Source organism: Geotrypetes seraphini, chromosome 9 (genome assembly GCF_902459505.1).
Source record: "Geotrypetes seraphini chromosome 9, aGeoSer1.1, whole genome shotgun sequence".
NCBI lineage: Eukaryota > Metazoa > Chordata > Amphibia > Gymnophiona > Dermophiidae > Geotrypetes > Geotrypetes seraphini.
Window position 1 is genome coordinate 993,996 of NC_047092.1, and position 19,030 is coordinate 1,013,025.

The window sequence follows — 19,030 nt, forward strand, 5'->3', positions numbered from 1 at the left end:
TTATGCTGCTTCTCCTAGGACTAAGCAGTGGATGTCCTCAAGCCATCTCAATAATGGCCTATGGACTTCCCTTTTAGGTTTCTATCCTTTTACCTTCACTTCTCTCCCTTTCCCCCACCCTGCATGACAAGCACTTCTTTCTCACTTCCTTCCTCCCCCTGTGGTGACCGCCACTTCTCTTTTATTATCCCCCCTGCTGTGCCCCTCTCTCCTGCGATGACTGGCATTTCTGACCACTGGTGTAGGCCCTCTCCTATTGTACTTATCTTCTTCATCTCACTTTCCTTTACAATATTGTATTTCTTCCCCCTAACCTATTGTTTCACTACGTTTGTTTTGAAATGCAATTGTACATTGTCTTTGAACTGTATATGTAATTCCTAGCTTTATTTTATCTACTTATGTTTTCTTTTGCACTGTGTTTCATCACTTGGTGGTTCCCTCTCCTTTTAGTCCAAAGGGAAAGGTAGGTCAGAAGAAGATGAATATTGAGAGAGGGGCAGGATTAGAGAGTCGAGGAGTTATTTCCTGTTCTGCTCTAGGCTCACCCTGGAAGAGAGTGGTCTGTAATCATCGCCTACAAAGAATGGTAGAAAATAAGCCCCATCTGTTAGCCTTTGGGAAAAAGGAATACAGGACAGAAATTGATGGTTTCTGGGAGGTCTGGAGAGTCATCTTGCAGATTTAGGGATTGGAGATTTTTAATGATTTGTTTTCAGGTAATCTTTATGAAGATCCCCTGGGATCTGTTTCCTTTTATTATGTAACAACAGATTTTTTATTTGATGGTATAAAAAGCTTCTTAAAGGAAGGAAGTATTTGAACCGTACCTTTGTTATTGCAGGCCATCCACTTTATGGGTCCTTTATCATAATTGTGCTGGCCAACAGAAAAAGTAAATATACGAACCTAAGCATGGAAAGAAGGGAAAACATCAGTTCTGCATAAGTTTTCAACACGAACAGTTAAGTTAATGGAAAAATATTCACACAACTTTATGTACAAAGCTCAACCCTGCAAATCATAATAAAAGAGGTCATTTTCCATCAAAATACTAATGATCAATTGGGTATTTGTTTTTCATCACATGAATTAGTTCAAATGTGTTCCTGCAACAGCATTTCATTGTTTCAACCAAATCTCCAAGTTTTAACTCTTCTTATACAAAACATACAGGTGAAATTTTTTTTAAATAAAAATTCTCATGAAATGATTCATCCTGTGCAAAAAGAGACATCCAAGACATTCCAGTCTGTTGCCCTTTCTTTGAAGCCAGACTCTGGAATCTGTAAACTGCATCCCAATTGTAGGCAGCTGTAGGTGTTCCTACAGCTGTCTATCCAGCCAATCGGGACACAGGTTTGTTTTTTTTTAATGTTCCCCAGGCAGGCCGCCTATATTGAAGGCGCCTCAGGGAGCCTAGGGAGGCCCACAAAACCACCTACCTAAGGCTTACCTAAGGCTAGGCGTAGCTTTAGGCGAACCCAGGCAGCCGTACGCATCTCCCTAGGCCAGCGGGAGATGCATACAATGTAGGCCAGCAAAATGCTGGCCTACAATGTAAGTAGATACGGCTGCTACAGTTATCATGGCAAGGGATCGCACGACAGGAGGGAGCCCATCCCCTCCTGCCCGAAGACCGCCCCGCCCCCACGTACATCGCGGCAGCAGGAGCCCCTTCCCTCCTACCCGAAGACTGCTCACCCCCCACGAAGATCGCTGGCAGGATGGAGCCCATCCCCTCCTGCCCGAAGACCGCCCCGCCCCCACGTACATCGCGGCAGCAGGAGCCCCTTCCCTCCTACCCGAAGACTGCTCACCCCCCACGAAGATCGCTGGCAGGAGGGTGCCCAATCCCTCCTGCCGGACCCCTTCCCAACAGAACTTCCACCCCTCCCTTTTCTGTTAATCTGTGACTGAATTAACCTCCCCTGACCTGACACACTGAACACCTGCTATCCCTGTTTTCCCGAAGGTTTTCCCATGGAAGCCAATTAGAAGACTTTTGGAATTTTGCTATTATTTGGGGTTCTGGAATAGGAAATGTAAACAGAGCATGTCATTTTCTACTATTCTTCTGCGACAAAATATCAAATCTGTCAACAAGATTTTATGAAGTTGCGTTAGTGGTTTTAGCGTGCGCTAAACCCATACTACGTGGCTAGAACTAACGCCAGCTCAATGTTGGCATTAGCGTCTAGCACGGCCGGCATTTTAGCGTGCGCTTTTACGCTTAGTGTGCGAAGTGCCATATGGCCCATAGGTATTAAATAGGGTGCACATATTTTGCATACAGTCATCTTGTTTTAGATTCTTCTCTCTCTTTGATGCCAGGTAAATAATCTTACCCAAAAGATTATTTATTTATCTATTCATTCAATGTTCTCTACTGTTCTCCCAAGGGAGCTCAGAATGGTTTTCATGAATTTATTCAGGTACTCAAGCATTTTTCCCTGTCTGTCCTGGTGGCTCACAATCTATCTGGGGCAATGAGGGGATTAAGTGACTTGCCCAGGGTCACAAGGAGCAGCATGGGATTAGAACCCACAACCTTTAGCTTTAACCACTGCGCCACATACTCCCCCTTTAGTTTTGTCATCTGTTCCATCAAGATCATTTTGCAGCATTGGTTCAAACCATTATTTTGGCACAGCTAGACTACTGTAATTCCAAGTATGTAGGATTAAGTAAAGGAAACGAGAAACGGCTACAATTAATTCAAAATGCTGCAGCCAGACTGATTTTGGGAAAGAAAAAATTTGATCACATGTCACCTCTGTTGAGGAAATTAAGTCTTTAAAATTTACATGGGCTATTTGTTCATTTGATGACTTTATCTTTAAACACCATGAGATCTTAGTATAATTTCACAATCCTTTCTATACTTACTAACTGCGATATGGAATGTATGACCTCTTCAAATTAGATCATGTTTATCTCTTCAGATCTTTTGCAAAACCTTAAAAACCACTATATTTCAGCACTTTTTAGGCTATAGCTCCAATGAATGTAAACGGATTTTTCTTTGTGATCTATTTTTAGGAGATGATTCAGTATATAAGACTAAGAATTAGATCAGATTAGATTAGCATTCAGGGCATGGTCTGTTAGTATACACTAAACTTCAGTCAAAAAGCCCCTACATGACTCATTAGTTTTGCGGTTCATTAATTTAGATAGTATAACAAATAGCTCGTTAGGTTTTGCACAAAAATAAAAAAAGACATTTCATGAACTTTGCTGCCCGGCACATGTGTAGAGGTGTGACACTTGTACATGGAAGAGACCACTGACTCATGGGAAATCCCAGGATTCATAAATCAGCCCCAATAGGAGATAGGAACATTTTGCAATGTTAGCATGGGAGTGGGTGGAAGGGCAGGATTCTGCTCCAGAGAACTATGACCTCTCCTGACTAAGAGGTCTTGGGTCTGAATGCTATACTGCATTTCCAGAGGGACATGGTGCAAGGCTAAATACTTCAGTGATGCTGACAAGAAAAACATCTTCAGGCTCCTATAACATTGGCAATAGTGAGGGGGCCATAAATGGAATCCAGATGGTTGTGGCCTTTCGAAAAGACTAAAGCTGTGAGAGTTTAACGAGGCCTCAAGTGAAACAGGACCAAAGACTGAAATGACTCAGCACAGGAAAGCTTTCAGACTAGGTAATGTCACTCACTGTAAGAAATCCAAAAAAGGTTTTAGTTTTTATAAGAAGAAATAGCTGTGAATGATAGACACAAGCTGCCAATGTATACAAAAGCAACCTGATTAAAGAGATGGAAGAAAAGCAGCAGAAGAGAATATTTCTAGCAAATGTTCTAGGCGAGAATAGTTTATCTTTTAAATCAACCTTTTTTTTTTTAAATGAAAGCCAGAGCTTACCTTAGGGCCACTTTATCTTCTGGGTATTCAATAGAGTGGAGCCTGTACTGAACAGTAATGCACGATAGAGCGGTCCGATGCGGTAAATGCCCCAACGCCCTTAAGGACTGAATGGGTGTCGGGGTATTTGCCTTGTAAAAGGCCCCTTTGTCTTTACTTTGAATTACTTTCTTTGGTTGAAATCAGTTTTACTACACAAATGCTATTTACTTTAGTTTGTATTTAAAGATTATAAATAAAACATTAAACAAATGAAAATTTTATATATATGAGTGTTTCCGAAATGGTGCAGATAAATTAACAAATAGGTTTTCAGCCATCCGAAACTGTTATACATTTTGTACAGCACTGATTTCAACACTAGAGAATGACACGGGGACAAATTTATTCCCGTCCCCGCAGGAACTCAATTTCTCCTTCCCAATTCATGCAAGCCTTGAACACTTATGATTTTAAAGTGTGCAGACGAGGACAGAGTTTGCAGGAATGAGACAGGGACAAGAAAAGAACTCATGGGGATGGGATGGGAAAATGAGTTCCCAAGGGGAGGGGGAAAAATTTGTCCCTGTGTCATTCTCTATTCAACACTATCTGTGAGCAAACAGCAGGAATGAGTTTTCTGTCCCAATACGATTTGCAAATGAAACACAGAAAGATATGATCCACTGATATCCCCTTAAATAAAACTGAAAGCTTGTAATTTCCATAAAGAGATGCTATCAGTCTTTGCGTGAGAAAGCACAATTGGAATAGCTTCCTAGGAAATGGTGGCAATTACCCAGACCCACTGCCAATCCACACAAAGTAGAGATTTCAAGGGAACATGGTGAGGACAAGGTTTGGGTGTCTCTTGATTGGGACAAACATTTTCAAAGGGAATTCACACGCTTATCCTATATAATAAAAGGCTAACTCGCGCATGCGCACTCCTATTTGCGTGCTTCCATGATCAGTAGTTCCGTGGCCGCATGAGTGTGCATGCGCGAATCCCCAGCACTTCCCTACACTCGCCGGAAGGACTGGACTGTACGAGTTCCCAGCACAAGCGTGTGGCCGACCCAGGATCGTGGGAGGATGCGCCGCGTACTGGAGGGGGAGGGACATACCGGTTCTGCACATACAGGCACAAACCTCCCTCCAGCGTTGGCAGCCGCAGCACGCTAAACAGGCTGCTTCGGGCTTTCTCCTGCAGTTGAGTCCCTCTGCCGCATCACTGATGACGTCATCAATGATGCGACAGAGGGACTCAACGGCAGAAGAAAGCCGCGAAGCAGCCTGTTTAGCGTGCTGCGGCTGCCAACGCTGGAGGGAGGTTTGATATTAAAGTCATCTCGCTGGGAGAGAAGCGTCTGCCTCGGGTGCGTCAGGCAACAGCAGGGTTTACAATTCGCTGCTGTTGCTGGCTTCAGGCCTTCCTCTCTGGCCGGTCCTGCCTACTTCCTGTTTTCATGAAGACAGGACCGGCCAGAGAGAAAGACCTGAAGCCAGCAACAGCAATGAATTGTGAATGCTGCTGCTGACCAATGAAGTAGTTAAATGAGGAAAGGGAGCAGAGGGGGAGAGAATGGCTTGGAGGGAAGGAGGAAGGTATGCCAGACCAAGGGAAAAGGAAGGAGGAGATTGAGAAAGGCCATATGGAACAGAGAGAGAGAGAGGGCGGACACTGGATGGAAAGAGAAGAGAGGGACAAGACAGAGGGTGAACAGTAGATGGAAGGGGTACAGAGAGGGAGACACACCGAATGGAAGTGTGGAGGACAGGGGGAGCAGACGTTGGAAGGAGAAAGAAAAAAGGCCACATGCAGGATTGAGGGAAGAGGATAGAGTTAGAAATAAAGATAGACAAACAGGGGGCCAGGGAAAGACACAGACAGAAAGAATGACAGCGTCCAAGGAGAGAGAGACAAATTTAAAAAAAAAACAAAAAAAACAGACAGACAGTCATCTACTCTAGCACCCGTTAATGTAACGGGCTAAAACACTAGTGAAGAAATATTTTCATCAGTCATTCCATCATCTCAAGTGTGCACAAAGGCATCACTCTGCAATTCTTTGCATTGAGTTTTAGTTGCCAGACATTAGACTATTCTTCTAACTTTTGTAGATCCTTTTTCATGTTTTCCATTCTCTTCTTGGTGTCTACCCTGTTACAAATTTGGTATCATCTGCAAAAAGGCAAACCTTTTCTTCTAACCTTTTGGCAATGTCACTCACAAACATTGGAAAGAATTGGCCCCAGCACCGATCCTTGAGAGACTTCCCTATTCACCTTTCCTTCCTCCAAGCAAATTCTATTAAACCCCCCCCCCCTGACGTCTGTCCGTCAACCAGTTTCTAATGTACAACTTTGGGTTCTAACTTCAGCCTGTCAAGTTTGTTCAAGAGCCTCCTATGAAGAACCGTATCAAAAGCTTTGCTGAAATCAAAGTAAATTACATCTAGCAGACATCCTGAATCTAATTCTCTAGTCACTCAGTCAAAGAATTCAATCAGATTCATTTGGCACGATTTACCTTTAGTAAAACCATGTTGTCTTGGATCCTGTCACCATTAGATTCTAGGAAATTCACTATCCTTTCCTTCAGAAATATTTCCATTAATTTTCCAATAACCATAGCGAGGCTTACTGGTCTGTATAGTTCTGCCTGATTCAGGAAATATTTTTTTGATTCGATTCAATTTGATTTTCCTGCCCATTTGGGTGTTCTTTTTCAAACATCCTGGCATGTTTATTTTGTAGTCTCTAAACCCCCCGTTTGACCAACCCCACACTGGCACTGTGGTGTAAATAAAATAAACAAAAAAGACTTTTCCTCTCTCTATTAGGTTCTAGCTCATGCTCGCTGTCTAACAGTAGATCTGGAAGGATACACGATTTCAAATCTGACAAACTAATCACAAAATAGAAAATACAATTATTTTTTCTACCATTTGTTCGCTGATCTTTTTATTATTCAAATCTTGTTGGTCCCAGGCTCTGGTTTGTTTGTCTTTTGTTAACTCGCTCACCAGGGTCTCCTGCCTATTTGACGTTTTCTTACCATCCATCTTTATCTCTGTACCTTTCCTTCCACTGCCATATTCAACATTTCTTTCCCACTGTCTACCATCTCTCTCTCCCTGTCAAACCTCTCTATTCCACTCCATGCAGCATCTCTGCCTTCCTCCCCTCCATTATATGAAATATTTCTCTCTCCCCTTGCACCATCTCTCCCTGCCCTCCACCCTATGTCCACCATTTCTCCTTATCTCTTCACCATGCATGTCCCCCTCCTCTCCACCATAAGCAGGATTTCTTTCTCTCGCCCCTTTCTACCTCTTTGTTGAACTCCCTTCCTCTCCTCCATCCCATGTCCAACAATTCTCCCTCTCTTCCCCCCTTGCAGCAGCTTTCTGTCCCTCCCTCTTATGCCCCTGTGGGGCAGCTCTCCATCCTCCCATCCCTCTGTGCAGTACTTTCCGACTGACACCCCCCCCTTCTGAGATCTGACATACCATCAGGTCTCCTAATGCAGAAGCAGTGGTGGAAGTGTATGGCTAGCAGGGTATAGGCTCTGAACAGGCTTGTTCATGGCCTGCCCTGCCAGGGCTTCCCTCTGCCGCATCAATGACATCATCAATGATGCAGCAGAAGAAAGGCCCCAGTGAGGCAGGCCATAAACAAGCCTGCTCAGAGCCTACGCCTGCAAGCTGTCCACCGCTGCTGCTGCTTTAGGAGGCCCTGGAGTTGTGTCAGGCCTCACCGGGTGGGAGGGTTATTCACTGAATTGGTGATTCTGATTTTATGGGGAAATGAATCGAGTTGAATCAATTTACCAAAGTGAATTGGTGAATCAATTTGAATCGGAGAACTAGGCAGTAGAAGTCTGTAGTTTACCATTGATCTCTGCAACCACTTTTATGAAGAGGAACCATATCCGCTCTTCTACAATTCCATAGAACCTCTCCCGTCTCCAGGGATACATTGGACAAATCTTTAAGTGGACCCGCCAGAACCTCTCTGAGCTCCCTCAGTATCATGGGATGGATCCCATGACTTTGTCCACCTTCAATTTTTTAAGTTGTACATAAACCACTTTCTTCCATGAACAACACAATATCCACTCCATTCTCATGTGTAACTTTGCCAGCCAATTATGCTCCTTCTCCATGATTTTCTTCTGTGAACCCAGAACAGAAGTATTTGTTTAGCATATTAGTTTTTTCCTTATCTCACTCCTCATAATGGTTTATAGCTTCTTTCAGTCTCGCAATTCCATTTTTCATCTTCCTTCTTTCATTAATAAACCTGCAAAAATATTTGTCTCCCTTTTTTACATTTCTAGCCATTTGCTCTTCTGCTTGCACTTTCGCCAGACGTATCTCTCTGTTGGCTTCTTTTCGTTTCATCCAATATTCCTTTGTATGCTCCTCTTCTTGAGTTTTTTTTTTATATTTTAGGAACGCCAACTTTTTGCCTTTATTTTCTTTACCACTAGTGTGGAAAACCATATTGGCTTCCTTTTTCTCTTGTTTTTATTTATTTTCCTCACATAAAAGGTTGGAGGCCATTTTTATTGCTCCTGTCAGCTTGGATCACTGTGTTTCTACTTCTCTTATGTCCTTCCATCTCATTTTACTAGTCTACATGTTTGACGTCCAGTACTTTGAATTTTAACAGTTATAGCAAATCATGGGCAGGACTGGGGGAGATACGGCCTAGTTGTCCCCTGGGAGAAGTCCTACTGGAAAGAAGCTTTAGCAACTATCTAAGAGCAGGGACCCCATATTTCTCCTCTGCTAATTGGCCAAATGAATCATAGCAATGACAGTAATCACCCTGAAAACATGCTAATATGTTGGATGATGTCTGCTTCCATGCTGGTTTGAAAAGTTTGCGCTTTGTATCCTGAGGATATAACAATTTGAAAGGCTTCTATAATGTGTCAGTTTTGTGTGTGAAGACATATTTGTGGTATGAAAGGGGGGGAGGGTTAGGACTTGTATACTGCCTTTTTATTATTACATATTCAAAGCAGTTTACATATACCCAGGACAATGGAGGATTAAGTGGCTTACACAGGGTCACAAGGAGCACCGCCAGGATCGATCCCATAACCTCAGGGTGCTGAGGCATGAGCTCTATCAATAGGCCACTTCTTATGTAAAAAATCATGAAAGTGTCTATGCGAGCTGCGTTTTGTTTTAGCCATACATGGTCAAATGGTTTTATTCTTAGACGCTGTCATTTACTTAGAGAGAGCCATCACCTGCCCATGGCATTTATTCTCAACGTGCACGGTAAGTAATTTGATACCACTGAGGCAGCTGTTAAACAGGGGGTCAGTTCACATAGTAAATATAGGTGATTTTATTCATGAGATTTCTTTATACTCCTTTACATAGAAGCACAGAAAAATGATGACAGCTTACAACCACTTGTTGCACTAAGTCTATCCAATCGGAGGGAAGCTTTCTTTGATGGCGTGTTACTGTACCGTACACAGAAGGGCCTTGGCATAATGCTGAAGCTTATTGCCTAGGCTGCCTAAGCTAGAATGATCCGTTTCTGACACCACAACAGCAAGGCAAAGGAATCTATGGTACAATCAAAGCGGTTCACATATTGTAAACAGTTACTATCTCGGTCCCTCGTGGGCTTTTGCACAAATAGGCTAGAAGTTCACGGATAAATAATAGAATCAAATCAGCTGTGAAATCCAGCATGTCTTGTCAGCTAATCAAATCTGTGCTTTATTAGCAAAAAGGACTAACGTAATCAAGAGTCCAGAAAGTGTAGAAGGACATTTCCTCAGTGCCATCCTGTTCTATTTTCTGCTGTCATTTTCGATTTTTCTTGATATTAGATTGCTATTTGGGATGGTCATGTGATCTCTCTCTGCTGTCATTTGCTTTATATCATCTTGTACTTCTAATTCATGAAATTCAAAATATCAAAAAGATACAGAAGGGACCTTCCTATGCTATTGTCAAGTGTCCTGCTTTCAAAATATTTATAAGAACATAAGAAGTGCCTCTGCTGGGTCAGACCAGAGGTCCATCGTGCCCAGCAGTCCACTCGCGCGGTGGCCCAATAGGTCCAGGACATGTGTAGTAGTCCTCTATCTGTACCCCTCTATCCCCTTCTCCTTCAGAAAATTGTCCAATCCCTTCTTGAACCCCAATACCGTACTCTGTCCTAACACGCCCTCTGGAAGCGCATTCCAGGTGTCCACCACCCGTTGGGTGAAGAACTTCCTAGTATTGGTTCTGAATCTGTCCCCTCTTAATTTTTCCGAATGCCCTCTCGTTCTTGTAGTTTTCGAAAGTTTGAAGAATCTGTCCCTCTCCACTTTCTCTATGCCCTTCATGCCCTTAAAAAAGATATAACTCTGCTGGAGAAAGTGCAGAGGCGAGCTACGAAACTTATTAAAGGAATGGAACATTTGAGCTAAAAGATCGACTCAGGAAACTGGGACTGTTTACCCTTGAGAAGAGAAGACTGAGAGGGGATTTGATTGAGACTTTCAAAATATAAAAGGATTTGATAAAATAGACCAAGAAGCAGCATTACTGACATTTTCAAATGTGACACGGACAAGAGGTCATAGCCTGAAACTGAGTGGCAGCAGGTTCAGGACAAATGCCAGGAAGTTCTGTTTCACACAGCGAGTGGTGGGTGCTTGGAATGCACTCCCGGAGGAGGTTGTGGCGGAGACTACTGTACTGGGATTCAAGCGCAAGTTGGATGCATACCTTCTTGCATATCATATTGAGGGATACGGTAAATCCGGGTCTCCATAAAGGAGTACCTAAATGGGCCGCCGCGTGTGCGGATCACCGGACCTCGGTCTGATCCAGTGAAGGCGTTTCTTATGTTCTTATGTCTCTATCATATCCCCCTCTAATTCTCCTCTTCTCCAGGGAAAAGAGCCCCAGTTTCTCTAGTCTCTCAGCATATGAAAGGTTTTCCATACCCTTTATCAAGCGTGTCGCTACCGCCTCCTCTTGAGCAGGTGGTAGTTTTTTGGGTAGCGCGTGCTAATCCGGTACGTGCGCTAAAAACATTAGCGCACCTTTGCAAAAGGAGCCCATAGTATTGTATAGAAGAAAGATTCAGAATAAAGGAACAGAGTGAAGTGATGCAGAATCAGCCTGTCTCGCAGAGACATGATCACAAGCCATGAATCTCCATCGGTTAGACTTGGCGCTGAGAATGGCCTCTGATTTTCCTAAGCATGCGGGTTCTTGGTTTTTCGTCATTTTCCTCTCTGAGCCTTTGCTAGTTGGGTTGGCATGCATCTCCTCTTGTCATGGCATGGCCCTCTGGTGTGCATGGAAGGAAATTCTGTTTATCAGCTGCATAAATAGGAATGGTAAACTTTTAGCAGAATTGTAAAACAAGAAATTGAGAAATGAATTATCAAGCACTATAATTACCTAACGCTCTTTGGTCATTTAATTTGTTTGTGACTGACAGCTGACATTTGGGATGTTATTGCTGTTCCTGGATTGTGTATGTTTTTGTTGTAATCTGCTTAGGTTTTAAGCGGAATATAAGTTCTTAAAAGAAATAAATCAATATTGGAAAAGACAGCCATTTGGTCAGAGCTCAGTTCTAAGAAAGTTTGCACTAATTAACCAGTCAACGTCTTGTGTGCTGAGTTGTCTTCTGCTATTACTAATCCGCTCTGAATTCATTAGTAGCGGTAGAAGCTCACAATAAACAATAATCATTTCTATAACGCTGCTAGACATATAGAATACTGAACATTAAAACATTCAAGAGACAGTTCCTTCTCAGTAGAGCTGACAGTCTAATCAGACAATCTGGACAAGTAGGGGATAACATAACATAACAATCAGCTTATATACCGCAGGACCGTGAAGTTCTATGCGGTTAACAAAAGTTTACTAAAAAGATATACAATTGAATAGAATCAAGATTAAATGACCAGATAATTACAACTAAACAAAACAAGTTACTAAAATTTTAATATCCATGTGTATGCAAATTAATTTCCCAAGTATCTGGAGAAGAAATATGTTTTTAAATTTCTCCTAAATTCTTCATAGGAATTAAAGGATGGGTATTATACAAGCGAGTTAAAAGCAGCCTCAAAAAGGTGGGCTTGACATACTGACTCAGGTGGTCTGTGCCAGGCGTATGGTGCAACAAGGGTGAAGGAACGTAGTCGAGGAGAAGGGTACAGAGGAGAGATATTGAGGAGCTGCAGAGGAAGTCAATAGGAGTTTTTTGAACTGTATGAGGAAATAGATGAGATGAGGAGGGGTGCGATGTAGGCCTGGCGACTCCGGAGGAATATAAGTCATGAAGAGATTGAAGGTTACGTGGAAGACCTGTGAGAAGCAGGTTCCAGAGTCCGTGCTCCAGGCTGTTAACTTCAGGTTCTAAGTTTGCTGGTCTCTAGAATACCACAGTATGGATTGGGGGGGGGGGGGTTGTTAACATCTTGGCCACTTATTCTTCCCTTCTTTATCAGCTTCATTGATTACCAGTAGCATTTTGCACTCAGTTTAAGATCCTTCTTTTGATTCTGAAGGTCCTTCATGGAAAAGACCTCCTCCCGCCTTCTTCCTTATGCTCTCTGCTCCCTCTCGCTTTTTTTCTTTCCTGTCCTTGCTTCTCTTCACTTAATGTTCTTCTGTCTCTCATGTTGCTTGTTTTTATTTGACACGGACAAGAGGACATGAAATGAAGCTAAGGGGGGGCAAGTTCAGGACTAATATCAGGAAGTTCTGCTTCACACAGAGAGTGGTTGACATCTGGAATACTCTCCCAGGGGAGATTATTGCGGAATCGACAGTCCTAGGCTTCAAAAGCAAACTAGATGCATATCTCCTTGAGAGAGGCATATAAAGATATGGTTGGATATAAAATAAGCCAGGTGTATACCTAGCAGGGCCTTCGCGTGTGCGGATCGCCGGAATTGATGGACCGAAGGTCTGATCCGGAGATGGCGCTTCTTATGTTCTTATGTTCTTATTCACTTGTAAAATGCTTAGCAGCTTAGCAGCAGCAATCTGCATTTAGTGGATTTCATTTTATTTAATAATAATTTATATTCCGCATATCCTACAATTCTATGTGGATTAGAAATTCTTCAGGTACTCAAGCATCTTTCCCTAACTGTCCCAGTAGGCTTTCAAGTTTAAGTTTCAAGTTTATTGAGATTTTGATTTAAACGCAATATCAAATATTTTCAATGCGTAAAAACAAAAAATAAATTTGGGGAAATAAATAAAACCATTTGAACAATAAACATACAAACATAGATGTTTAAAAATACATAAGGAATACAAGGATAAACTACAATGCACCTGGGGCAATGGGGATTTGAACCCACAACTTCAGGGTGCCAAGGCTGTAGCTCTAACCACTGCACCACATAGTCTCTCATGAAATCAATGTGAGCAAATGAATAGCCCCAGTGTATTGGACCAATCAGCTGGTCTGCTATTGTCTGTCTCGGTCCTTGCACTCTGCATTACATTGAAAATTCCTGGGGTTAGGAATGCCTGTCTAGAGTCAACTAGGCAGAGAGACAAACCCATTTGCCAAATGTGGGTTAGAGGTCTCTCAGGTTATTGTCAGTTCAGGAAACCAGTCAAGGCTTTGCTTTTTACTCCAGCTTTTGCTTGATGGATAGGTCTGTGAATTAATACATATGTTTTGTTGGTCTTGGAAACTCTGGGTTGGGAAGATGTATTTTTAAATTGTAGTGTTTTTACCATTTTGCCATTTTATTGCACAGCTCATGGACATGTGTGTTTTATTAAATGCAAGTAAAACAAGTCTCCTCTTACATGCTTCCTGTTTACTGCCAAGTTTTAGTTTTGTGTCTGCTGTTAGCTGTTTAGCTTAGATAATTTACGTATGTGCTAAACTCCATTTCTTAAGTACATCAGAGCAATTAGCAGGTTTAATATAATTAGTGGGGAATGCAATGATAATATTCGCAAATATAGGGAACATAGTATTTGCTAAAGCCAGGGATAAAAGGGTTGAAAGAAGGGGTAAAGGGAGACCCAGCACGACCTTGAAGGCAATGTGGAGGGTAATTTGACAGCTGGGTGCTCGCTAGAGGCACCGCTTACGGGGTCTTTAAAGCTTAGCTATGAAGAAAAAGGCACGATCACTAACACCAGCCTTACGCTATCAAAGCTTGAGGGCGTGCTTGGTAATCTATAGGAGGTCATGTGTGTAACTAGCCATTCAGAGGTTTCTGAAGCCTATAATTTACCCCTTAGAGCCTGAATACCCCATCCCCCCAATCTAGCAGCTCATTTTATGTGCCCTCCTTCTGCAGGCAAATGCCTAGAGTACCAGGACTTCCCCACAGGAGGCTGCTTAAGGGTTATCCCACAAATACTGAGGCATGGGTAGGGCTCCTATTTACCCATCTAGCTTACAAAATAGTGCAAGTTGTGCACATCCCTGCCGTGTTCAGATGCCCACACGCCAGCTCACGGGCACTGACACTGGGCTACACCCATGTAAATGTATAGATTGCAAGTGCTTCATCCACGTAAGTACCTGCAGGACACCTCTATGCTACTCTGCAAATACCAGCTAAACTTACAGAGGGGGTATTTGCGAAGGGTTGTTCACACGAGTGCAGCATGGGTGGGAGAAAGATGGGACACCCACTTTAACTTGCAGCTTACAGAATGCTGCCCATTTTGCTGGTCCAGGTCAAATTGAGGTGTAACCACAGACGCCTAAATATTTGCTGCACTGATACCAGGTTACACTTCTCTTCTATACTGGAATTTAGGCTCCTAATTTCCATTAACGAAAAGACACCTACAGCAGAGTCTCAGGGCACCTAAACGGAGACCCCCCATTTTAACCAAAGCAGCAATTGTGTCCTGCACTCTCTGGACAGTATCTTGCAACTGAATGAACTTCTTCTGTGATGTCACGGAATTTCCCCATGTCCCTGCATGGACATCTTGTCTTGTAAGTCACCTTGAACCTGTACTGGATAAGTGCGATTTAGAAATTCTGATTAGGTTCAAGTTCCTCATTCATTAAAGACATTTTCCTACTCTCTGGTTGAATAAAAAGACCTTGAACTGGATCTCCAGTTACACTACTACTGACTTCAGCTGAACAATTCATGACACAAATGTTTGGTCCACCCCTGGGAATGAGTTTAAATATCAATTTTAATATGTACAGCAAATAAATAACCCCCAAACTGAGGTAACAAGGTGCAGCCAATCCTGAGATGACACTGTTTAATGACAGAGCATATAAAGCCCCAGCAGTAGGATACCAAGTGCATGACAGCATGAGTGAAGGACTTAGACTGTCGCATTGAAAATGCAGAATTATAGATAAAAGAAGCTGGGGGGGAGGGGGTATTGTGTGATCTTGATCACTGCCTGGAATTTTAATCTGAAATATTACAAGAACAAAGATGACAAGTGAATTAGCCTTGATTAATATTTTCCGAGTCGTGTCTTGGGGGGGGGGGGAGGGGGGCTCAACTGCAGCAGACAATAAACAAATTAATTAAGAGACTGTCAAACTGATCCTCAGCCAGTATCTGAATGCAAGAAAAAGTTCTTTCATCCTCTCCCCATCCAGGATTAGACAAGGAGGCAGAAAAAGGGGACCACTTGAGAACCCGCGATGTATCATTTTTAATAAGAGCGGCCATTGTAGCAAACCGGCAGGCGAACTACTGCTAATTGCTATCGCTCTCAGCACTGTGATGAATACTTTGGCGTATTAGTATCAAATAAGGGGAATAAAGGGTTCTGGAAATTAGCTATGAAGGCACAGAGAAGATTACTGTGAGACACTCCTGAAAGAGTGGCATTTTTCAAAGGAAACCAGTTGTTTTAAAGGACTTTTTATTAACAAAGCATGATATTATCTAGAGAGAAGGCTTTTAAGTCAGAATCGACATCACCATACTTTTAGACAAAAGGAAAACCAGCAAGAGGTACCGAGAAGGGCAACCAAAATGGAACAAAATAAAAATTGGATGTAATGACTCTCAAATGAAAAAGAGCTAAAGTCTAGTCTAGTCTAGTCTAGTCTTCGGTTTATATACAGGGTCATCTCGTAATAGAGCTCGACTCGGTTCACAAATAATTAAGATCAGATAACATATAAAATGTGAACAAGAGAGAAAGATGTGGGTGGGTTATGGGTGTGGGAAAGTCACTTAACCCTCCATTGCCCTGATTGTGAGCCTGTAGGGACAGATAGAGAAAGTACTTAAGAGGAGCACATCAAGGCCATTGAGATGAGACTGTGTCAGTCTGACCCCTAGACCACATAGCAATAAGGGAAGACACTTCTAATGAGCTTCTTGCATACAGTGTCCTTGCTATTGAGTGGCTCTGCTCTGGTTCCTGACTTCATTCTTAGGACTATAGTTCCGATGTACTTCCAGTTCCTGTTCCAGGTCCTGATACCAGCAAAGTCCAAGTCCAAGTCCAAGTCTTTTTCTGTGATTTGTGTCCCTGGCTGCTTTCCAGCTAAGTCTATTGCAACCTGAGAGCTCATATGTGGTGCTTCACCCAACAGCAAATCCTTCAGGGCCTGGAACCTCCCACAAGTGTGTTCCCAACGGCAAAAAAAGGTCAACAGCAGCGGGTAAAGAGAAGAGGTATTAACCTGAGCTCATCTAGAGGGACGTTCTATGGTGCATACATGCAGAACAGGTACCACTTATGCAAGAACTTGCCCACAGCGCTATTTGTACACTTGAGTGCAATTAAAAAGCAGATATACTTGTGGAAGGATCATGAGTGAAATCTTGGCGTGTCACCACCAATGTGCAAATCTTAAAGATAACTACTGGTATTAGATGTGCACATTGATTGAAGGATCTAGGTACTTCCTCCTCCTTCCATTGACTTGGCATATCTTCTAATTGGTGCAATAATGTGGCTTTGTGCTGGTGTTCTGCATTGGTCTCAGAGCACCAAAAAGGAGGCACTACTTTACAGAATTGAGATAGACATCAAATAACCACTTGTGTCTCACAGTTGACAACGGAACTCCTGAATGGAGTAGAACAGGTACAAGTGGATCGATTTTTCATCCGTCAAAAATTACAAAGACTAGGGGACACTCGATGAAGTTACAGGTAAATACTTTTAAAACCAATAGGAGGAAATATATTTTCACTCAGAGAATAGTTAATCTCTGGAACATGTTGCCAGTGGTTGTGATAAAAGCGGATAGCGTAGCTGGTTTTAAGAAGGGTTTGGACAAGATCCTGGAGGAACAGTCCATAATCTGTTATTGAGAAAGACATGGGAGAAGCCACTGCTTGCCCTGGAATGTTGCTACTCTTTGGGATTCCAGAATCTTGCTATTCTTTGAGATTCTATATGGAATGTTGCTACTCCTTGGGTTTTGGCCAGGTACTAGTGACCTGGATTGGCCACCGTGAGAATGGGCTACTGGGCTTGATGGACCATTGGTCTGAAGTAGTAAGGCTATTCTTATGTACTTAATATGCAAGAAAATAGTTTTGGCTGGGAATAAGTCATGGCTAAATGTGATACTATTTTGTGACATTCTGTACAGATGCTATGTGTAAAACTGGAAACACATGGTTTTGCAAACAAACAATTCCGGAGTAAAAGCATCAGTGCTGAGATGAGGTCACTGGTTCAGTTTAATTGCCTGCTATACTGCTTTATCTGGAAGCCCCATGGCAATTTACAAACAAAGTAAAAAAAGATTGTTGCAATTGTCCAGGTCTTGCTACGTCTGGGTACGTAGAACCAATGTTTTAGCCAACATTATGTGGCTTTCTTCAGGGGTAAAAAAAAAATCAAGAACACTACTCGGACTGGAGGAGGGTCACGAGTGGTGTCCCGCAGGGCTCGGTGCTCGGGCCGCTGCTATTTAATATATTCATAAATGATCTAGAAACAGAGACGAAATGTGAGATAATAAAATTTGCGGATGACACCAAACTATTTAGTGGCGCTCGGACTAAAGAGGACTGCGAAGAATTGCAAAGTGACTTGAACAAACTAGGGGAATGGGCGACGAGATGACAGATGAAGTTCAATGTTGAGAAATGTAAAGTGTTACATGTGGGAAGCAGAAACCCGAGGTACAACTATACGATGGGAGGGATGTTATTGAATGAGAGTACCCAAGAAAGGGACTTGGGGGTAATGGTGGACATGACAATGAAGCCGACGGCACAGTGCGCAGCGGCCGCTAAGAGAGCGAACAGAATGCTAGGTATAATCAAGAAGGGTATTACAACCATAACGAAAGAAGTTATCCATTCCTGCCGTTGTATCGGGTGATGGTGCGTCCGCATCTGGAGTACTGCGTCCAATATTGGTCACCGTACCTTAAGGATATGGCGTTACTCGAGAGAGTTCAGAGAAGAGCGACGCGTCTGATAAAAGGGATGGAAAACCTTTCATACGCTGAGAAACTGGGTCTCTTTTCCCTGAAGAAGAGGAGACTCAGAGGGGATATGATAGAGACTTACAAGATCATGAAGGGCATAGAGAGAGTAGAGAGGGACAGATTCTTCAAACTTTCAAAAAATAAAAGAACAAGAGGGCATTCGGAAAAGTTGAAAGGGGACAGATTCAAAACGAATGCTAGGAAGTTCTTCTTTACCCAATGTGTGGTGGACACCTGGAATGCGCTTCCAGAGAGCGTAATAGGGCAGAGTACGGTACTGGGGTTTAAAAAAGTGCTGGACAATTTCTTGTTGGAAAAGGGGATAGAGGGGTATAGATAGAGGATTACTGCATAGGTCCTGGACCTGTTGGGCCGCCGCTTCAGCGGACTGCTGGGCACGATGGACCTCAGGTCTGACCCAGCGGAGGCATTGCTTATGTTCTTATGTAACACACTTAACCTGAGTTGGACTTAAAAATCAATCCCTGCAGTGATGAGAAACTTCCAAAAATTGCTGTTTCAAAGTTTCATTTATAAGGCAGTCAAACACTTTCCAAAGAACTTAGAGCAAAGTAAACTGCGGTCTTTTACAAGGCATCATACGGCCCTTTCACAAGAAAACAATCTGTACTTAGCGGGAAACCAAACAGAGATAAGGCAGGTCATGTGCAGCAGTTTCTGCTGAAAGGAAGAAAGAGAGGGTTTCCATTGTTCAGCTAACGAGACAAGAGGAGGTT

The 19,030-nt window shown here is 42.7% G+C and overlaps 1 protein-coding gene across 3 annotated transcripts in view; it reads right to left on the reverse strand.

Annotated features, from left to right (window-relative positions):
• Positions 1-19,030, reverse strand: part of CACNA2D1 (calcium voltage-gated channel auxiliary subunit alpha2delta 1) — a 520,381-nt gene that overhangs the window by 134,988 nt on the left and 366,363 nt on the right. For all 3 annotated transcript variants that reach the window (XM_033958928.1, XM_033958927.1, XM_033958929.1), the window contains exon 13: positions 831-909. In XM_033958928.1, the coding sequence (XP_033814819.1) occupies positions 831-909 (79 nt within the window). The remainder of the gene's footprint in view (positions 1-830; positions 910-19,030) is intronic.